General features: G+C 49.0%; 1 protein-coding gene across 1 annotated transcript in view; it reads left to right on the top strand.

Annotated features, from left to right (window-relative positions):
- The window catches only part of PODXL (podocalyxin like), a 55,572-nt gene extending 34,928 nt beyond the window's left edge, over positions 1–20,644 (top strand). Inside the window, exons 2-8 of the mRNA XM_030825630.1 lie at positions 9,502–10,113; positions 11,334–11,560; positions 11,902–11,973; positions 14,185–14,332; positions 14,594–14,655; positions 14,879–15,046; positions 16,416–20,644. Coding sequence (XP_030681490.1) covers positions 9,502–10,113; positions 11,334–11,560; positions 11,902–11,973; positions 14,185–14,332; positions 14,594–14,655; positions 14,879–15,046; positions 16,416–16,613 — 1,487 coding nt within the window. The 3' untranslated portion in view covers positions 16,614–20,644. The remainder of the gene's footprint in view (positions 1–9,501; positions 10,114–11,333; positions 11,561–11,901; positions 11,974–14,184; positions 14,333–14,593; positions 14,656–14,878; positions 15,047–16,415) is intronic.
- The last annotated feature ends 1,318 nt before the right edge of the window (positions 20,645–21,962 follow it).

The following is a 21,962-nucleotide window of genomic DNA, read 5'->3' as shown; positions in this document are numbered from 1 at the left end:
CGGGGCTGCAAAGTCGTCCAGTAATATCTCTGTGGGTCCCTGCTTGGCTGTAGCCCATCCTTGTTTGCTGCTCCTCAGAGTCTGCCTTTTGCGGCTCCCCCCAGCTGTAGTCTACTGTTTTTGAGATGCATCCTCGCCGTGTTGCCCAGGCTGGAGTGCTGTGGCACAGTCTCAGCTCACTGCAACCTCCACCTCCCAGGTTCACGCGGTTCTCCTGTCTCAGCCTCCTGAGTAGCTGGGACTACTCAGCACATGCCACCACGCCCGGCTAATTTTTTGTATTTTTAGTAGAGACAGGGTTTCACTGTGTTGGCCAGGCTGGTCTCGAACACCTGACCTCAGGTGATCTAACCACCTTTGCCTCCCAAAGTGCTGGGATTAGAGGCGTGAGCCACTGCTCCCTGCTGCTCCACTGTGATTTTTTACTTCACTCTTGCTGGCCTTGTGGAACAGGGGAGGGGACCATTTCCTGATGTTCTGTTTAAGTCTCACTCAGGCACTGGGAAGCTGAGCTTGAGGGTGTGGTCTTCACTGGCATTCCTGCCTCTTCCTAGATGTCCCGGCTGGGTTTAGCCCACAGCTCTGCTTTGCTTCAGGAATAAGGAGCTGTTTTATCTTTCCTCTCCTCTTCCCTGGCTGCGGGAGGTTTCCGCCAGTGCCCTCAGGCTGTAGATTTTGTTGCCCTCCACCTGAAAGGCTTTTTTCCTGCCCTACAGGGATGTGGTGGGTATGGAGTTTCAGCACTGGCTGTTTTCTTTCCCTAGCTAGCCCCACCCGCAAGGGTTTGCTTTTTCAAGGCTTCCTGTGAGCACCTGGCGGGGTTCCCAGGAGTAAACTGCCCTGTGCTGTGGACCTTACAATGCCTACAGCTCATAGGGCTTCACATTTTCATACTAACCCATACACAGCTTTTAGAAACTCATTTAAAAATTGTCTTTAATCAGCTGGGTGTGGTGGCTCACGTCTGTGAGTGAGTGAACCCCTTCTCTACTAAAAATACAACCAGGCATGGGGGTGCCTGCCTATAATCCCAGCTACTCAGGAGGCTGAGGCCGGAGAATCAGTTGAACCTTGGAGGTTGAGGTTGCAGTGAGCCAGTGAGCTGAGATCATGCCACTGCACTCCAGCCTGGGTGACAGAGTGAGACTCCATCTCAAAAAAAAAAAAAAAAAAAATGACCTTAATCTTCTTACTGAACTTTGTCCATGTCCCAGGTAAAGCAAGTGCGCTCAGGTCCGGTTGCCCCCTGCAGTTGTCCATCTGTCTCCACTTTTCAGGGTCGTTGTTTTCTTCATGACCTCAGGGCTCAAGAAAAGTCATAACTTTTTGGCTTCTCAGATTTTTTTTCTTTTTTTTTTTTGAGATGGAGTCACCTAGGCTGGAGTGCAGTGGCACAATCTCAGCTCAGTGTAGTCTCTGCCTCCTGGGTTCAAGCAAATCTCCTGCCTCAGCCTCCTGAGTAGCTGGGATTACAGGCGCCTGCCACCACGCCCGGCTAATTTTTGTATTTTTAGTAGAGATGGGATTTCACCATATTGGCCACACTGATCTCGAACTCCTGACCTCAAGTGATCGGCCCGCCTCAGCCTCCCAAAGTGCTGGGATTAAAGGCGTGAGCCACCGTGCCCAGCCTCTCAGCTTTTTTCTTATAGTCAGAGTAGGAGCAAAGTTCTTTCCAGTCTCTCCTCTCATTAGCTGAAACTGGAAGTCCTATTTCTTTTGATGAACACAAATTCTTAACATTGACGCTAAATGTATCAGTCTTTTTCTTTGGTTTGCACTTTTCATGTTTTGTTGATGGACAATTGCATATGAAACAATTCCTTTTACAGACACATATTAGAGCGGAACAGACTGCTACAGAAAGTTCACGTAAGGCCAGAATGATTTGATCTTTGAATCCTGTTTTGGAGTTCCTTTATGAAAAAAGTACCTATTCAGTTTCTTTTTTTTTCCTTTTTTGTGGTTTTATACCTTTATTTGATGTATTCGACAGTCAGCAGTTATTTCTCATCCACACTGACTGTCTATAGATTTTTGAAAGTGTTAACAGGCATGTGGGTAACCAAAGTATAGAGCTTGTTTGGTGAGTCTTCATCCTCATTCTGTTTCCTGGACAACCGCACAGGGATAGGTATGGGACATTCTTTATTCCTTTGGCCCAGACAGCTTTGATGAGCCTGGTATCAATGCGCACATCTGGAGTTCCTATCTCTTTCATGGCAAATTTCTGGATCTCTGTGAGTGCCTGAGGGGCACGCTGCTTGACGCCCACTCCAGGATGCTCTTGGGATTGTTGATGGTGTATTCTCGGGTCACCACCTCGTTGATGGTAGAATGGCCTTTCTTCTCACCACCCTTCTTTGCAGGAGCCGTTTTACCGCACCCAAGTTGGAAAGGCTCAATTTCTTTATGATTATAGGATAAATGATTATTTCCATTTTCCTTGAGTCACTCTGGTAAGTTTTTTTCTTTCCCAAGAAATTTGTGGTGGGGCACAGTGTCTCATATCTGTAGTCCCAGCACTTTGGGAGACTGAGGCAGATGGATCCCTTGAGCCCAGGAGTTTGAGACCAGCCTGGGCAACATGGTGAAACCCTATCTCTACAAAAAATACAAAAATTTTAGCTGAGCGTGGTGGTACATGCCTGTAGTCCCAGCTACCCAGGAGGCTGAAGTAGGAGGATTGCTTGACCCCAGGAGGTTGTAATGAGCCAAGATCACACCATTGCATTCCAGCCTGTGGGATGGAGTGAGACTCTGTCTCAAAAAACTAAAAAAAAAGAAAGAAATTTGTCTGTCTCATCTGCTTCAAATTTATAAATATTTGCCCATAAGGTATTATGCTTTAAATAACTATTATTATTTTTGTACCTCACATTCTTTACTTATACCTTTGGATTTTTTTTTCCGTTTTGATCAACCTCTCCAGAGACTTTTGGTACTTTGTTAGCCTGTTTAAAAAAAACAAGTTTTGATTTTGATATTTGCTATTGTATTTTGGTTTCTATTTCTTTGGTTGTTCTTTCATTCCTCCATTTTTTTCTTTAGGTTTGTTTTGTGGCTTTCCATTGTTAGATTGAAGGTGGTAGATAGAGGACCAGGCCTGGGCTGGTCTTAAAGGAGGACATTGGAAATTGGAGCGCGGCTCACACCCTCAGAATGCCTGTTCCTGCCCCAACCCATACCTAAAAAAAAAAAAAAAAAAAAAAACAAGAGTTATGCAAGGTGGAAGGTCATGTGTTGATGGAGCCAGAGATCACAGTGACACAGCTACAAGCCAAGGAGTTAGCCAGGATTGCTGGTAAGAGGCAGGAAAAGAGTCTTCCCTGGTGCCTTCGGAGGGAGCATGGCCCTGCCAGTTTTGGACATCTAGCCTCCAGAACCACGAGAGAATATATTTATGTTGTTTGTAGCTACCTAGTTTGTAGTCATTTGTTAAAGCAGCCATAGGAAAGAAATGCACGATTCATTCAAGGAACACTGAGTCTGAAAACATTGAGTTCTGGGACCTGGTTGAGTGGCTGCGTTCTCTATCGTTGTGAGTCAACACAGTTCCCAGTTTGCGGGCCCTACACCTAGGAAGTCAGTGAGCTGCCCATCCATTCTGATGCTAAAGAGCACATGAGCTGTTAGCTGCTGCTGCAAATAGCCTTGGTTAGACCATTGTGATCACCACGCTGGTCTTGCTGCCCACTGTGGAAGCACACACACCTTTTTTCCTGGAAACGAAATTCTGTTATTTTCTCTACACTAAGGAACCTGGTGTCCATCCCCACTGAAATCAGCAGCATTTCCTATTCACATACCTGACCAGTGAAGGACAGTCGTAAGAGTTCTCAGAACATGTGAATAGTCCTCCTCTTAACAATATCCCAAATGTAATCAAATCCAAGCCACCATCAATTATAAGATGCACTATTATTTTATGAACCACTTAGACAAAAAGCCAGGCATGGTGGCTTGCACCTGTAATCCCAGCAATTTGGGAGGCTGAGGTAGGAGGATCACTTGAGCACAGGGGTTCGAGACCAGCCTGGGCAACATAGGGAGATCCTGTTTCTACAAAACTTCTCAGGTGTCATAGTGCACACCTGTCCTCTCAGCTACTTGGGAAGCTGAGGCAGAAGGATCACTTGAGCCCAGGAGGTTGATGCTGCAGTGCATCATGCCACTGCACTACAACCTAGGTGATGGAGCAAGACCCTGTCTCAAAAAAAAAAAGAAAGAAAGAAAAAAGCACCACAGTCAAAGCATGATCCACAGTTATTTATAATACATTCTCATTTCAGAGACCTGGAAAGATGTGAATCTTAGAAGTCATGAATTATGTTGCTTAAAGCCTTGGAAAGGGAGTGTCATTTGAGTTCTCATGACACACCAGAGCATGAGTGAGCAGGACATACATGATAAACACTGTCTCTCCAAGACTTTTTTTTTTTTTTCCTTCTGAGACAGAGTATCTCTCTGTCCTCCAGGCTGGAGTGCAGTGGTGCTACCTCTTGGGTTCAAGCAATTCTCCTGCCTCAGCCTCCTGAGTAGCCAGGATTACGGGCATCTGCCAACATGCCCGGCTAGTTTTTGTATTTTTAGTAGAGACGGGGTTTCACCATGTTGGCCAGGCTGGTCTCAAACTCCTGACCTCGTGATCTGCCTGCCTCGGGCTCCCAAATTGCTGGGATTACAGGCGTGAGCCACTGCGCCCAGCCAAGACTTTGCATTTCTTCCTATACATTCTTCCAGGGAATTTCTGACAACTCAGCTTTATTTAATGTGGGTTTCCATTGAGTCCAGGTTTCAGTCATCCAACTAAGAAAGCAATGAGAACTACCTACAGCTGCTTGAGTCAGCATATTGGATCCAAAACCTATGGTATGCATACCCATACTGGGTAATTCAGCCTGATGTAAAATTATGATCATCCTCCTTTTGATACAGCACCCTTATGTTAAATATCCATAAATATTTGCAAGTTTTTTTGTAGGTATTTTTAGTGTGTGAGCCTTCTCCTAGGTCAGAGTCTGTGTTTTTCCTCCTGGGACATATTGGAATCTGACTGTTGTTATAGGTTTGAAGAAAATAAAGAGCAGTGGGGATCATGATGAGATTTGGCTTTCGGTGCCAATGAGCTCAAGCGAGGTTATTGAGAATCTTACAGGAGAGCAGTGATAGAGCTTCCTGGCAAGTGAATTCCATTGAAGATGGAGATTTATGGGTAGTCTGATTCATCTACACCTTAACTCATGTCACCATTTAATTGTCTAAGTTGGCCAGGCGCGGTGGCTCACGCCTGTAATCCCTGCACTCTGGGAGGCCAAGGTGGGTGGAGCATCTGAGGTCAGGAGTTTGAGACCAGCCTGGCTAACATGGTGAAACCTCATTTCTACTAAAAATACAAAAAATTAGTCGGGCGTGGTGGTGTGCGCTTGTAATCTCAGCTACTTGGGAGGCTGGGGCAGGAGAATCGCTTGAACTTGGGAGGCAGAAGTTGCAGTGAGCCGAGATCACACCATTGCACTCCAGGTTAGGCAACAAGAGCGAAACTCCGTCTCAAAAAAAACCAAATTCTCTAGGTCCTATTTTCACATAAGAGACCTGGTGAGCTTATGAATTAAGTTAACACCCTAATTCGGCAGCTCACGGAATTAAGCTTTTAACGTCTTTTAAAGGGCCCTCTCAGCCCTTCAGCTGCAAACAAAGAGACTCCTTGAACGTGTTCTTGGAAAGTCTCTGGTCTTCAGTCTGTGCTTTCATAGGAGGATTTAGGAATTTGAATTTGTTGTTCTCTTTCTTTAAACCAGTAGTTTTCACTGGCAGTGATTTTGTCTCCCTTGGGAGACATTTGGCACTATCTGGAGACATTTTTCATGGTTACAATTGGAAAGGGGCGTGCATGTGTATTACTTGCATCTAATAGAGGCCAGGAATATTGCTAAACATTCTGTGTATAATGCATAGGAAATAGGATCTTATACTTAAATGCCAGTAGTTTCAGAGTTGACAAATCCTGTTTTAAGCTATTCACCACTGTAAGAAGCAACCATCCAGGGCTGGGTGCCATGGCTCACATCTGTAATCTCAGCACTTTGGGTGGCCGAGGCTGGAGGATCACTTCAGCCTAGAAGTTTGAGACTAGCCTGGCCATTATAGTGAGATCTAATCTCTACAAATTATAAAAAAAAATTAGCTGGGTTTGGTGGTGTGTGCTTGTGGTCTCAGCTACTCGGAGGCTGAGGCGGGAGGACTGATTGAGCCTAGGAGGTCAAGGCTGTAGTGAGTCCTGATCGTGCCACTGTACTCCAGCTTGGGCAACAGAGCAAGATCCTGTCTCACAAAAAAAAAAAAAAGCAAAACAAAACAAAAAACAATCATCCCACAAATTCCTTAATTCCAAAAATATGTTGATATAGTCCCTTAGCAATCTAGTATCTTGCCAGATGACACTATGATGCCATCAATAGTAAGAAACACTGTTACTTTATGAACTACTAAGAAGAAAAAATGCCTGTCAAACCCTCACATTGCACTGCTTCTCCCCCCCCCCCCCTTTTTTTTTTTGGAGACCGTGTCTCACTCTGTCACCCAGGCTGGAGTGCAGTGCAGTGGCACGATCTTGGCTCACTACACCTCCGCCTCCCAGGTTCAAGCTATTCTCCTGCCTCAGCCTCCTGAGTAGCTAGGATTACTGGTGCCCGCCACCACGCCTGGCTAAGTTTTGTATTTTTAGTAGAGATGAAGTTTCACCATGTTGGCCCAGCTGGTCTCAGGTGACCTCAGGTGATCCACCTGCCTTGGCCTCCCAAAGTGCTGGGATTACAGGCATGAGCCACCACGCCCAGCCTGTATTGGTTTTTAAAACACATTTGGTGAGTGTGCCTTTCATACTCTGGCAGCAGCCACTGGGCCACACCAAAGCCACTTCACTCTAGATTAGAGATGATAATGTGACTGCTTATCCTTGATATCATGGGACACTTGCAAGCATTCCTTAATTCTTGCAGAATTTTGACTGCCCTTTGTCCCCAACAAGGCCTGACAACCAATCCTTGAAGTCTTGCTGCCGGCAGCTACTCCTGATAAACATTTCTGCTTTTCAGTAGCAAAATGTGTGTGTAAAAGATTTGGGGATACTGTCCAGTGTATGGAGTAGCTGGGATTGCTGGAGGCCACATTCAGGGCTACTTTGAACATCACCCAAGCCAGGCTGTAGATTCAGGGAGGCCAGCGCGGCTTACCCATGCCAAGCACTAGGTGGCGCTGCGGCCCGGGATGAGCTTGGCCTCACCTCCATGCATGATGTCACCACTCCTGCCTGCAGAGCCCCTCACGGCTGGAATGAGACTGCTCGTTCATGGTGGCACTGCCACCTGCTTATGCTCATCCCAGGGGAGGCTGGCAAGGCAAAGAGCTGGCATTTTCGTAGGAGCATCACCATAGGAGGCAGATTGTGCTGCCATCAAGTCTCACGGGATGCGGAACTCCCAAATATAGAGAAATGGTATGGGTGCTGGCTGGCACAGAGAACGGGATGCAGCCATCAGTCCCCTTCCCACCACTCCCTTCTGCTCCAGACAGAAAACTAGGAAATCACCTTAGATTCTCTTCTTCCCTCACTTAGGACATCAGCAAGCAGTTGATCTCCAAAACAGTCTTGACTCTATCCACCTTTTGTCTCCAGTGTCAGTAGCTTCCTATGGCCAACAGTGTTCATTCCATCTGGGTTACTGTAATTGCCTCCTAACTTATCTTCCCTCTTCCACACACTCTTCTTTCCAGTCTACATTCCCCAAAGCAGCAGGAACAGGTTTCTCTGTAAGTCATCCTATAAAACTTCTGTGCTTTAATGCCTTCAGTGGCTTCTTTTTTGCACCAAGAATAAAATCTGGAATCTACATGTTGGCCTTTGAGGAGGATGATCTTATGTCTCATTCTACGTAGGATGCATTTTTTTATTTTTATTTTTTTGAGACGGAGTCTCGCTCTGTTGCCCAGGCTGGAGTGCAGTGGCGCCATCTTGGCTCACTGCAACCTCTGCCTCCCGGGTTCAAGCCGTTCTCCTGCCTCAGCCTCCCAAGTAGCTGGGATTACAGGCATGCACCACCACGCCCAGTTTATTTATTTTGTATTTTTAGTAAAGACGGGGTTTCTCTATATTGGCCAGACTGGTCTGTAACGCCTGACCTCGAGTGATCTGCCCGCCTCAGCCTCCCAACGTGCTGGAATTACAGGCATGAGCCACCACACCTGGCCGAATGTGATTTTTAAGAGAGCCTTTTATTCTCAAAAATGTCTGGTTTGGATGCTCAGTTGCTGTCACTGTCATAAGACTCTGCGTTTTCTCAGCCCTGCACCTGACCCCTCCTCACCAAACTCCATTCCTGCTTGTCTTCTGTCAGCTCCTTTCCCTACTCGGGGGCTTTGCAGATTCTGTTCCTTCTGCCAGGAACACTTTTCCTCCCATTCTTCACACAGCATTCTCCTTGTTATCCTTCAGGGCTTAGCCTAACCATCATCGCAGAGATGCCTTTCCTTCCCTCATTCGACATGGTCCCTCCCCGCTCGTCTCTGCGTCATTTCCTTCCTCACTTCCTCCGTGTGGTAAGCAGATTTGATGGCTGCTCTGTCCAGGTGTTTATCGTCTCTGCCTCCCCACCAGAGTGTTAGCTTCTCAAGGGTACGACTCTCTGTGTCGTGTTCACCATTGTGTCTCCATTGCCTGACACAGATCCTATTTCCTCAAGAAATGGCAGGTGAAGCCACCATGCTGCATGCAGTCCGGGCACTTGGCCTTTCTTTCTTGGCACAGCTCACCTAGTACTGAAATAGTAATTTGTGTAATTTCAGTTTATCATCAGTTTCTCCCAGATTTCACTTCCATGAGAACAGGGCCCATGTCTTTTTTGCTTAAGCTCAGAACAGGGCCACGGCAGTTCAGGAAGCATTAGTCTGTGGAATTTTCTGCGGGCCACGTGCCTGGCAGCTGGGGAGGAGGAGACAGGTGTTCCTGGCGGCTGGTTCTGGGGTAGCATATTGAGAAACTTAAAGGGGGGATGTGCGTGGGGCTGGACGGGGAGGACAGGGCATGCATGACAGCCTCCACGTGTGGTGGGCCTCATTGGCCTGGCCTCCCCTTCAGCAGCATTTTGTTTTTCTGACCCTGCTGCACTCCAAGCTGCCCCCTTAGAGGTTTCATGCCAGGCGCGGTGGCTCACGCCTGTAATCCCAGCTCTCAGGGAGGCAGAGGCAGGAGGGAGGATAGCTTGAGCCCAGGAGTTTAAGACCTGCTGGGCAATATAGCGAGGCCCCATTCTCCACAAAAAGGAAGAAGAAATAAAAAAGAGGTTTCTTGAACCTCCAAAAATTCTGGATTCACCACAGACCCCAGGCCTTCAGCAAGGCAGACAGCAGGGCTGTGAGCAAGGCCTCTGAATCCTGGGGAAGAGCTAGAGAAGCGTGGTGAGGAAGCCTCCCAGCCCTAACTCCATTCTCTGTTGTCTTTAGAAACAGCAGTCCAGACTACTACGGACTCATCTAAAACAACAGCACCAACTCCAGCATCCAATGTCACCACCGCGGCTGTAGCTGCAGCCCAACAGAGCGCAGTCCCCACTTCCAAGGCCAGCAAAACCTCGGCCTTGGTCAAGACGACCACCCTTGGTGTATCCAGTGACTCATCGGGGACTACAACCCTGGTTCAGCAAGTCTCAGGCCCAGTCAACACTACCGTGGCTAGAGGAGGCGGCTCAGGCAACTCTACTACCACCATCGAGGGCCCCAAGAGCACAAAAGGTGCAGACACCACTACAGTTGCAACCTCCACAGCCACAGCTAAACCTGACACCACAAGCAGCCAGACTGGAGCAGAAGATACAACTAACTCTGCGGGGAAAAGCAGCCACAGTGTCGCCACAGACCTCACATCCACTAAGGCAGAACATCCCACGACCTCTCACCCTACAAACCCACTTAGCCCCTCACAACCCACTTCGATGCGTCCTATGGCCACCCCAACAAGCTCGGGACATGACCATCTTACGACAATTTCAAGCAATTCAAGCACTGTGGCTAGCCCTGGCTACACCTTCACAAGCCCAAGGATGACCACCACCCTACGTAAGTAATGCCTGGTTTTCTTCAAGCACCAAGAAACTTTTCAGGGCCAGGCATGATGGTTCTGAAAAGGCTCATGCCTGTCATCCCAGCACTTTGGGAGGCCGAGACAGGTGGATCACCTGAGGTCAGGAGTTCGAGACCATCCTGGCCAACATGGCGAAACCCTGTCTCTGCTAAAAATACAACATTAGCTGGGTGTGGTGGCGGGTGCCTGTAATCCCAGCTACTCAGGAGGCTGAGGCAGGAGAATTGCTTGAACCTGAGGGGAATAGTTTCTATTCCATACCTATTTATTTATTTTTGAGATGGAGTCTCGCTGTGTCACCCAGGCTGGAGTGCAGTGGCGTGATCTCTGCTCATTGCAACCTCCACCTCCAAGTTCAAGCAATTTTCCTGCCTCAGCCTCCCGAGTAGCTGGGACTACAGGTGTGCACCACCACACTGGCTAAGTTTTTTATTTATTTATTTATTTATTTTTTTAAAGTAGAGACAGTGTTTCACCATGTCGGCCAGGCTGGTCTTGAACTCCTGACCTCGGGTGATCTGCCCAGCCTCCCAAAGTGCTGGGATTACAGGTGTGAGCCACCATGCCCGGCCGATACCTGTTTACTTACTTTCTTATTTATTATTTATAAGAGTTTGTCTTAACCTAGTAAATCAATTTCAAAACCTACCTATGGATCATGAGCCTTAGGATCATGGCCCATCTCAGATCTGTGGACCCAGAATTTCTGAGCGTTCCCTGGTGATGTTGCCGCATATCAGCAGCATGTGGTCTGAAGTCAGCAGGCCACTGCTCTACAGGAGGGTGCCACACAGTAGGAGTGTGGGCTCCGGCTGAGATAATCCTGGATTCGAATCCCTGCCCTGCCACTTGTTGGCACAGGAACTCCGGCAAATCACTGAGCTCCTCGGAGCCTCAGTTTCCTTGTTTATGAAATAGGGATGATGACGATTCCTTCCCCAGAGGGTTGTGAGGATTCAGGGGGAAAGCACCTTTGAAGCACTTAGTCCTTTGCACAAAGTAAGTGCTCAGTGAACATTTGCTGCGGCTGCTGTGACTTTGCTGGGTTATTCCACTGGCTTGTCATAGGAGTCCACTTCTTCCATCTCTGTGGGAGGTAAGACCAAAGAACCTGGGAAAACTATTAGAGCAAGAAAAGATTGTCCTCTTCTCGCAAGGGTGCACTCATCTTTTCTCATTACCCTCATTTTCCCAGTGACAGCGTCATCGGTTATCTCGCCAAGAACTCAACAGACCTCCAGTCAGATGCCAGCCAGCTCTACGGCCCCTTCCTCCCAGGGGACAGTGCAGCCCACGAGCCCGGCAACAGCATTGGGAACACCCTCCCTGCCAGAGACCATGAGCTCCAGCCCCACGGCAGCATCAACTACCCACCGTTACCCCAAAACACCTTCTCCCACCGTGGCTCATGAGAGTAACTGGGTAACTCCAGCAGGGGTGGGGCAAGTAGGAGAACCCAGACTCGAGTAGAAGGGGCTTTAAGACAAGCTTTCCTGTTATTTCCTCCAACCCAGGGCCCCTGGCTGGGGCTTTGAGCAGCACTTACCCATTCCCTCCTCCCTCTCCCTGGTTAGCCTGGTCCTGGCTTGAGCTGCCCTCAATCCATGCAGCCAGGGCATACCTGGCTCTGGAATGGGTCCAGCCATGCCTCCAGCTTGCCATGAACTCCTTCCTATCTGGGTCACCCCTAGTTAGAGGGCAATGTCAAAGTCAAAGATTCCCTGACTATTAGCCCAAACCTTAATCTCAGTGGCTTCTTCCAGACAAAGTGTGAGGCTCCTGAGAGACCCAGTGAGAAGCAGCTCATCCTGAACCTCACAGGAAACACCCTCTGTGTGAGTAGCTCGCAGCTCGCTGATCTGAGCTCCCAGGTGCAGGCTCGCAGCAGGGCTGAGGGAGGGAGAGGGAATGTATGTTCTTTCTAGGTGCGTTTTTAAGCATCTTTCTAAGGTGCATTTGCTTTCCGGCCCTCATTTCTTCCTAGTAGGAAGTGGTCCTTTCCCATCTTACAGAGTGACAGACCAAGGTTTAGACTTCTCTAAGTCAGGACACACCCACAGGACTGAATCCCCGCTCCCAGCCCCTGGTTTCCTCAGCTTTCACTGTGTGACTATTTCCAGTATGCTGAGTTGAGGGACCCTGATCCTGGTTCCTGTTTGCCCCTAGCTCTGGGAGTGACTTTGGTGAGTTTATCTCTTTGGGTTTCAGATGTCTCAATTGAAAGAGAGGTGAGGCCAGGTGTGGTGGCTTACACCTGTAATCCCAACACTTTGAGGAGCTGAGGCAGGAAGTTTGCTTGAGGCTAGAAGTTCAAGACCAGCCTGGGAAACATAGGAAGACCCCGTTTTTACAGAAAGAAAAGAAAGAGAAATTGAGAGGTGTAGTCTGTCTGCTTTAATCGTCTGTGGCTTCACATTTCCTGGTCCGTGGACTGTCTGAGAGCCTTGATGGACGAACAGTGCTGGGAGATTCTCCCTCTAACCTGAGGAACTGACGGGATGGGTGGGAGAGAAATGCAGGAGACACTGCCAGCATTTCTCCAGTCTGGGTGGTGAGCGTGCGTGTGAGCATGCGTGTGAGCACACCTGGGTGAGGGAAGTAGCAGTGTGTGAGCAGCCTTCAGGCCACCGGTCTTCATGGGTCCGAAGGCTTTGGTCTGGGGAGTGTGCGCTGTGCACACTCAGTAAATAGCTGCTGAGCGCGGCGGGTGCTGGAGATGGCTGGCTCACTGCTGCCCTCTCCCGGTCAGTGCCGGTTTTTTGCAGCCGCCCCCAGGAACTAGAACTAGAACAGACCCGAACACGGTGTCTGTAGATAGGATGGAGAATTTGGGCTTACGACACTTTAATGCTGCCTGAATTTTCTGCGGTTGTTTTCTTTTGGGTGTCCATTATGCCAGCATTTTCCAAGTGAACTTTACAAAAGCCTACATCTAGACCAGAGTTTTAAAAGGCAGCAGTGTTCTCCTAGGGCTGGGCTTATTGGACAAGGCAGGCATTGCATGAGATGGGCTCTGGGGACAGTCACGTGCCCGCCCAGCCTTTCCTCAGACCCTCTTTTTGGATGTAGCTTGGTAGGCTGTGTAATTGTTTGTGAGAAACATTTTTTTTCCTTTGCTAGAAAAGGAAGATGGAAAACCCTGGATCCCTTCCTGTCAGGGTGGGGAATTAGTAAGCCTAAGGAAATTCTGGTAGAAACCTTAGGGGTGGTTTGTATGGGTTCTGTGCTAAGCCATCCCTAGAGTCCTTTTCTTTGTCTTAGTCATTTATTCCGGAATCAGGCCAGAGAAGCCCCAGGGAGGGGTGCCCCTAGATGGCATGGCAGGACTGGGTACACGCTGCCCACACTTCTCTCCTCATCCTCAGCCCTAAAGCCATGTCAGCCACAATCTTTGTTCTTTGAGCTAAATAAGACCCCCTCCAAGATATCCTAGGGGTAGCTTCAAGATCCCACCTGTTCCCCTACTCAGTGGAGGCCCCTTCCCTGTCAGCCTGTCCATGGCTTCAGAGCCAGAGGCTCTGCCGAGGGCAAGGGCACATGTATTTCAGCTTTGGGGGTAGAGACCCTTCTGAGAGTTGCAGCCTCCCCACCTGATTTCTCTGAACTGGGCATGAAAGGCTGGTGAATGGGAGTTCAGGGGGAATTGGAGTCTCCCCGCAGGCTGTGGGGTAGAGTTGCTGTGCAGTGCCCCCACTCTAGCCCTTTCTAGGTTGGGAGATAAAAAGGACCCCCAATCCGCGAATAGCTTGGAGGGAAAAAAGGGGCACTAGGGTGAAAGGAATGAAAGGTGCAAGCACAGACCACATAAACACAGTGCGGGGAATGGGCTGATGGGAACGAGACAGAGGAGGCAGGAACTGGCCCAGGAGAACAGCACGCAACCCTTGGCTCCTGGCAGGCCTGCGTGGAGCACCAGCTGGGGCTGGAGAGGGAGGCAGGTTCTAGCAGGGCAACAGCATTCTCCCGACCTTAGCTGGAGGGCAGCCCCACAGGGCTAGGCTGCTGTCACGCTCCCCGCAGAGTCACCTGCCCTCTCCCCACCACAGGCAGAGGGCCCTCCGGATGAGAAACTGGTCACACTGATATGCCAAGCAGTCAAAGCCACCTTCAACCCGGCCCAAGATGAGTGCAGCATACGGCTGGCACGTGTTCTAGGAAGTCAGGCAGTGGTCGTCAAAGAAATCACTATTCACAGTGAGTGGAGGGCAAGGGGGCCTGGGCTGGGGCCTGCATGTGTGGGAATGGGGGCATGCAGAAGCCACATTGGAGGGTGGGTCACAGTGGTGCCCCTTCATTTCCCTAAGAACTGTCAAGCCACACCCCCTCCCAGGTCACCTGAGAGACACACTCAGGAGACTGAGATATGGTGCGTCCCTCTCTTGGGGCGCAGTCCCTGTCCCCCACTGCCTCGCTCTGGGCTGGGCCATTGGGCAGTGTCTCCCTCCTCTCCCACAGCTAAGCTCCCTGCCAAAGATGTGTACGAGCGGCTGAAGGACAAATGGGATGAACTAAAGGAGGTAAGCGGCCCCCAAATGTGGGGACAGAGTGGCTCCGAAGCCCCTTGTGGGAAGTCTGGTTACTCCCCTCTCTCTGTGGGGAGGAACCCCGTCACGTGCCTGCATGTAGAAGAGGGCAGTGGCACGGACCCTAGCAGACTGCAAGCAGAGGGGCTCTACAGTGAAGCCGGGGGCTGAGGGAGAGAGGGTGCCCCCAGCCTGTTTTCTGCCACTTCCTATGCAGGCAGGGGTCAGTAACATGCAGCTAGGGGACCAGGGGCCACCGGAGGAGGCCGAGGACCGCTTCAGCATGCCCCTCATCATCACCATCGTCTGCATGGCGTCATTCCTGCTCCTCGTGGCGGCCCTCTATGGCTGCTGCCACCAGCGCCTCTCCCAGAGGAAGGACCAGGTAAGCAGCTGTTTGCGGCCACACAGGGAAAGCAGCCCAGGTCACCAGAGGAACCCTCCCCTCGTGATTCCCGAGTTGCAGAAGAGGAAAGGGAGCAGGCCCTGGACGCTTTCTAACAGGCAGAGGCCACCCCTGATAGGCAGCCGCCTCAGTCCACAGAGGATTACAGAGGCAGCGTGGCAGAGGACAGAGCGTGGGCTTTGGAGTCAGGAAGACTTACTTATTTTATTATTCTTATGTTTTTCAGACAGGGTCTTGCTCTGTCACCCAGGCTGGAGTGCAATGGTGAGATCTCGGCTCACTGCAACCTCAAGTGATTCTTGTTCCTCAGCCTCCCCAGTAGCTGGGATTACAGGTGCCCACCACCACACCCGCCTAATTTTTGTATTTTTAGGAGAGATGGGGTTTCGCCATGTTGGCCAGGCTAGTCTCGAACTCCTGACCTCAAGCAATCTGCCTGCCTCAGCCTCCCAAAGTGCTGGGATTACAGGTGTGAGTCACCACGCCTGGACTGGAGTCAGGGAGACTTGGTTAGTCCTGGCCCTGACCTTGAGGAAGTCAGTCAGATGAGCTCTTTGGGCGTCAGGTTCCTCATCTGCACAGCAGGGATAACCTCCTTGCAGAGCTGGTCTGAGGATTCATTGATAGAAGCAGGCCTAGGTGTTCTGTATAACCAAAAATTCTTCTGCCTACCTTACTAGAATTCCCGCCATGATGGTGCCACCCAGACCCTGTGGTTCTCACTCCTGCCTGCACACTGTGGGGAACTTGAGAAAAATTCCCTTGCCTGACTGCCTCCCACACCAATTCAAACAATCTCTGCGTCCATCAGTGTAGTTGTTAAAAGCTCCCCAGGTGATTCTAGCATGCACTCAAGTTTGTGTTTGAGAGGGACAGAAAGCCCTCTGTCAGATGGCTGCTATCTGCTGCAGGGATGGTTCTAGAGACACCATACCCATCCTGCCCAGGCTTGAGAGGGCTCAGTCAACCAGCCCGAGAGAGGTCATTTTTTAATAGTGTTTTTCCCATTCATTATGATAGGTGAGGTAGGTGCCTGGAGAGGAGGTTTTGGGGGAAGGGATGAAGGGCAGGAAAGGGCTTAGAGGACTCCGGAGAACAAAGTCCATCTCCACTGACTTCACAGGTCTGCCACCAGGGCGAGGGTGAGGGGCAAGTCTTTGTTCCAAACTAGTTCTGGGCAAGGCTGAGAGCCAGAATGACCACCAGGAGCAGCCAGCCCCACAGGCGAGCAGTGAGGGCCTGCTTTAGCTACAGTGGGGCTCCTGAGTGGGAAGGGTACGTACATGAACTATATTAAGCTCCGAGCCCTCTGAAACCCCCTTCTTGCCGGTCACCTTCCCCACTCTAGCAACGGCTAACAGAGGAGCTGCAGACAGTGGAGAATGGTTACCATGACAACCCGACACTGGAAGTGATGGAGACCTCTTCTGAGATGCAGGAGAAGAAGGTGGTCAGCCTCAATGGGGAGCTGGGGGACAGCTGGATCGTCCCTCTGGACAACCTGACCAAGGACGACCTGGATGAGGAGGAAGACACACACCTCTAGTCCAGTCTGCTGGTGGCCTCCAGCAGCACCACAGAGCTCCAGACCCACCACCCCAAGTGCCGTTTGGACGGGGAAGGGAAAGACTGGGGAGGGAGAGTGAACTCCGAGGGGTGTCCCCTCCCAATCCCCCCAAGGCCTTAATTTTTCCCTTTTCAACCTGAACAAATCACATTCTGTCCAGATTCCTCTTGTAAAATAACCCATTAGTGCCTGAGCTCAGTGCTGCTGGATGATGAGGGAGATCAAGAAAAAGCCGCGTGAAGGACTTTAGAGATGAACTAGTCAAATCCTTTCATTCTGCAGTGAGATTGCCGAGACCTGAAGAGGGTAAGTGACTTGCCCACGGTCAGAGCCACTTGGTGACAGAGTCAGGATGAGAACAAAGATTCCATTTGCACCATGCTACACTGCTGTGTTCACGTGTGCCTTCCGTCCAGAGCAGTCCCGGGCAGGGGTGAAACTCCAGCAGGCGGCTGGGCTGGAAAGGAGGGCAGGGCTACACCTTGGCTCGGTGGGATCTGATGACCTGAAAGTCCAGCTTCCAAGTTTCCTTCTCCTACCCTAGCCTCGTGTACCTGTCTTTCCACCCTCTTGTGTTCTTACCCCTCCCTACACTCAGTGTTTGTTCCCACTTACTCTGTCCTGGGGCCTCTGGGATTAGCACAGGTTATTCATAACCTTGAACCCCTTGTTCTGGATTTGGATTTTCTCACATTTGCTTCGTGAGATGGGGGCTTAACCCACACAGGTCTCCCTGCGTGAAACAGGTCTGCTTAGGGGACCGACGTGCAGGTGAGGAGAGAAGGGGACACTCTTGAGTCCAGGCTGGTATCTCAGGGCAGCTGATGAGGGGTCAGCAGGAACACTGGCCCACTGCCCCTGGCATTCCTTGCAGAAGCTACCCAGGATCTTCTTTGGGCCTCCATTTCCACCAGGGACTAAAATCTGCTGTAGCTAGTGAGAGCAGCGTGTTCCTTTTGTTGTTCACTGCTCAGCTGATGGGAGTGATTCCCTGGGACCCAGTAGGAAAGAGCAGTGGCTGCAGGAGAGGCCTTCCCGGGGCTCCCCATCAGCGATGTGTCTTCAGAGACAATCCATTAAAGCAGCCAGGAAGGACAGGCTTTCCTCTGTATGTATGTCATAAGAAACTCAGGGACATTTCAAGTTGCTGAGAGTTTTGTTATAGTTGTTTGTTTTCTAACCCAGCCCTCCACTGCCAAAGGCCAAAAGCTCAGACAGTTGCAGATGTCCAGTTAGCTTATCTCACTCATTCTGATTCTCCTGTGCCACAGGGAAAGAAGGCCTGGAAAGCACAGTGCATGCTGGGTGCATGAAGGGCAGCCTGGGGGACAGACTGTTGTGGGAACGTCCCACTGTCCTGGCCTGGAGCTAGGCCTTGCTGTTCCTCTTCTCTGTGAGCCTAGTGGGGCTGCTGCAGTTCTCTTGCAGTTTCTAGTGGCATCTCAGGGAAACACAAAGCTATGTCTGTTCCCCAATATAGGACTTTTACGGACCCAGCATTTAGAAGGCTCCTAAGCAGTGGGCATGGTGAGGTTTCATCTGATTGAGAAGGGGGAATCCTGTGTGGAATGTTGAACTTTCGCCATGGTCTCCATCGTTCTGGGCGTAGATTCCCTGGGATCAAGTAGGAAAATGGGCAGAACTGCTGAAGGGAATGAAATTGCCATTTTTCGGGTGAAACGCCACACCTCCAGGGTCTTAAGAGTCAGGCTCCGGCTGTAGTAGTTCTGATGAAATAGGCTATCCACTCAGGATGGCTTACTTTTTAAAAGGGTAAGGGGAGGGGCTGGGGAAGATCTGTCCTGCACCGTCTGCCTAATTCCTTCCTCACGGTCTGTAGCCATCTGATATCCTAGGGGAAAAGGAAGGCCAAGGGTTCACATAGGACCCCAGCGAGTTTCCCAGGAGTTAGGGGGATGCGAGGCTAACAAGTTCCAAAAACATCTGCCCCGACGCTCTAGTGTTTGGAGGTGGGCAGGATGGAGAACAGTGCCTGTTTGGGGGAAAACAGGAAATCTTGTTAGGCTTGAGTGAGGCATTTGCTTCCTTCTTGCCCAGCGCTGGGTTCTCTCCACCCAGTAGGTTTTCTGTTGTGGTCCTGTGGGAGAGGCCAGACTGGATTATTCCTCCTTTGCTGATACTGGGTCACACTTCACCAGCCAGGGCTTTCGACAGAGACAGCAGATAGGCCCCTGCAAATCAATCAAAGGCTGCAACCCTATGGCCTCTTGGAGACAGATGATGACTGGCAAGGACTAGAGAGCAGGAGTGCCTGGCCAGGTCGGTCCTGACTCTCCTGACTCTATTGCTCTATCCAAGGAGAACCCGGAGAGGCTTTGGGCTGGTTCAGAGGTTACTGCTTTATATTCGTCCAAACTGTGTTAGTCTAGGCTTAGGGCAGCTTCAGAATCTGACACCTTGCCTTGCTCTTGCCACCAGGACACCTACGTCAACAGGCCAAACAGCCATGCATCTATAAAGGTCATCATCTTCCGCCACCTTTACATCTTCCGCACTGGGTTCTAAATGCTCTCTGATAATTCAGATTTTGGGTCTGGGAAGAGGTAAGAGGAACACTAGAAGCTCAGCATGACTTAAACAGGTTGTAGCAAAGACAGTTTATCAACTCTTTCAGTGGTAAACTGTGGTTTCCCCAAGCTTCACAGAAGGCCAGAAACCACGAGTATGATGACTGGGAAGCCTACTGTCATGAGAGTGGGGAGACAGGCAGCAATGCTTATGAAGGAGGTACAGAATATTCTTTGCATCGTAAGACAGAATACGGGTTTAATCTAGTCTAGACACCAGATTTTTTTCCCGCTTGATAAGGAAAGCTAGCAGAAAGTTTATTTAAACCACTTCTTGAGCTTTATCTTTTTTGACAATATACTGGAGAAACTTTGAAGAACAAGTTCAAACTGATACATACAGACATTTTTTGGATAATGTAAATACAGTGACCATGTTAATCCACCCCGCACTGCTTTAAGTGAACATACTTTGGAAAAACATTATGTTAGCTGAGTGATGGCCAAGTTTTCTCTCTGGACAGGAATGTAAATGTCTCACTGGAAATGACAAGTTTTTGCTTTTTTTTTTAAAACAAAAAATGAAATATAACAAGACAAACTTATGATAAAGTATTTGTCTTGTAGGTCAGGTGTTTTTTTTTTTTTTATTTTAAAATGCAACCCTGCCCCCTCCCCAGCAAAGTCACAGCTCCATTTCAGTAAAGGTTGGAGTCAATATGCTCTGGTTGGCAGGCAACCCTCTAGTCATGGAGAAAGGTATTTCAAGATCTAGTCCAGTCTTTTTCTAGAGAAAAACATAATCTGAAGCTCACAAAGATAAAGTGACTTCCTCAAAATCACATGGTTCAGGACAGAAACAAGATTAAAACCTGGATCCGCAGACTGTGCACCTCAGAAGGAATAATCGGTAAATTAAGGATTGCTACTCGAAGGTGCCAGAATGACACAAAGGACAGAATTCCTTTCCCAGTTCTTACCCTAGCAAGGCTAGGGAGGGCAGCAACACAAATATAAGAGCTGGTCTTCTACACCGTTCTCTGAATCATTTAGGTTTAAGATGTAAGTGAACAATTCTTTCTGCCAAGGAACAAGTTTTGGATGAGCTTTTATGTATGGAACTTATTCCAACAGGACCGAGGGACCAAGGAAACAAGATCGGGGAGGCAGAGGGCAAGACTAAAACTGTAGCATAGCTTTTGTCACAGTCACTAGCTGATCCCTCAGGTCTGCTGCAAACACAACATGTGGGAGGACGCAGATGACTCTTTGGTGTGGGTCTTTTTGTCTGCAGTGAATATTCAACAGTTTGCCCAGGAACTGGGGGATCATATGTGTCTTAGTGGACAGGGGTCTGAAGTACACTGGAATTTACTGAGAAACTTGTTTGTAAAAACTATAGTTAATTATTGCATTTTCTTACAAAAATATATTTTGGAAAATTGTATACCGTCAATTAAAGTGTTTTTGTGTAAACTGGTTCAAGCTCTAGTATTTTGCTCTGACTTAAAGCCTTCACTTGTGTATGAGGCTCATCTCCAAAGTGCCTGAGAATGTCGGGTCACACCCGTAGCACAGGAGCCTCTGTGCTGAGTTACACTTGTCCAACTCTGCAAGCAAAGAAATTAGGCGAGAGGAGGAGAGAAACTGAAAGAAAAAAAGGGGGGATCCTAAAGGTTACATTACTCAAGCTATCCTAGTGACTGTAAAGAACCTCACTTTCCCCTAAGATGTTGTTGTATGTTTCGCTCTCTTCTCTCCCTCTACTTCTGCCTCAGATACATTGTGAATCACCACTATCAGAAATCCCCAAGAGGGCTGCTGAACACTGATCAGGTATGAAAACACTGGCAAAGAGACAAAAAATATATATGTGTGTGTATACACATGTATATATATGTGTATATGTGTGTATATATATGTGTGTGTGTGTGTGTGTGTGTGTATATATATATATATATATATATGTAAAAACAAAGAAGCTCTATTCTGGCCCTGTTTCTGCCATAAAAAGATCTGTTTACTGCTACAAGAGGCTTCTGCCTATCCCTCCTCCAGGTCTGTAGGGAAGTTAGAGGTTTAAGGAAGGAATCACTGGAGGTGATCCTAACTTTCTTCATCTCCTAGTGTGGTATTATCCACAGCTGCATGCTTCCTCACTGGAAGGGGAAAACTTCATCATTCCCAACTTGCAGAAGGGAAACTGTCAGGTAGAATTGGTCCATAATCTTAGTTGCTAGACAACAATCTTGTCTACTTGCCTAGCATCTTACCATTTACAAACCATTTTATAGGAAACCTATAGAGGCTTACAAACCTATCTATCTATCTTGTAGGAATTGTCCCCACTCGGGAAATTAGATGCAGGAGTTAAGTATTCTCTTTGAGATTGATCACACAACCATTTAAATGGCAGCACGGTCCTTGATTCTCTATCTTTTTGCTCTTTAGTCCTACACTCTTTTCTCACTATCATGTTAATGCCAGAGTTCCAACAACAGAAAAATACATTTCTAGACTGTAACTACTGTTACAACATGATTTTCCTTCCATGAAAGTTGTGAAAGGCAGTTAAACCCTGAAGAGAGGGCTAGAGTTGGGCCTGGGTTATTTTGAGGTTAGCTTCGAGAGGGTGCCAAGGATACAGAAAGGAGTCCAAGTACAAGGAACTCACACAGGACCCTGGCCACAGTCGAGGTGCACTATTCTAAGAGTGACCCACAGCTTATTGTGGGCCACAAGTTAGACCTAACATCCCATTCTGTTCCTGAGTAGGTCATTCACCCTGCTCCCTGCCTGC

Source organism: Nomascus leucogenys, chromosome 13 (assembly GCF_006542625.1).
Source record: "Nomascus leucogenys isolate Asia chromosome 13, Asia_NLE_v1, whole genome shotgun sequence".
Taxonomy (NCBI): domain Eukaryota; kingdom Metazoa; phylum Chordata; class Mammalia; order Primates; family Hylobatidae; genus Nomascus; species Nomascus leucogenys.
This window is presented reverse-complemented; position numbering and strand designations above follow the sequence as displayed.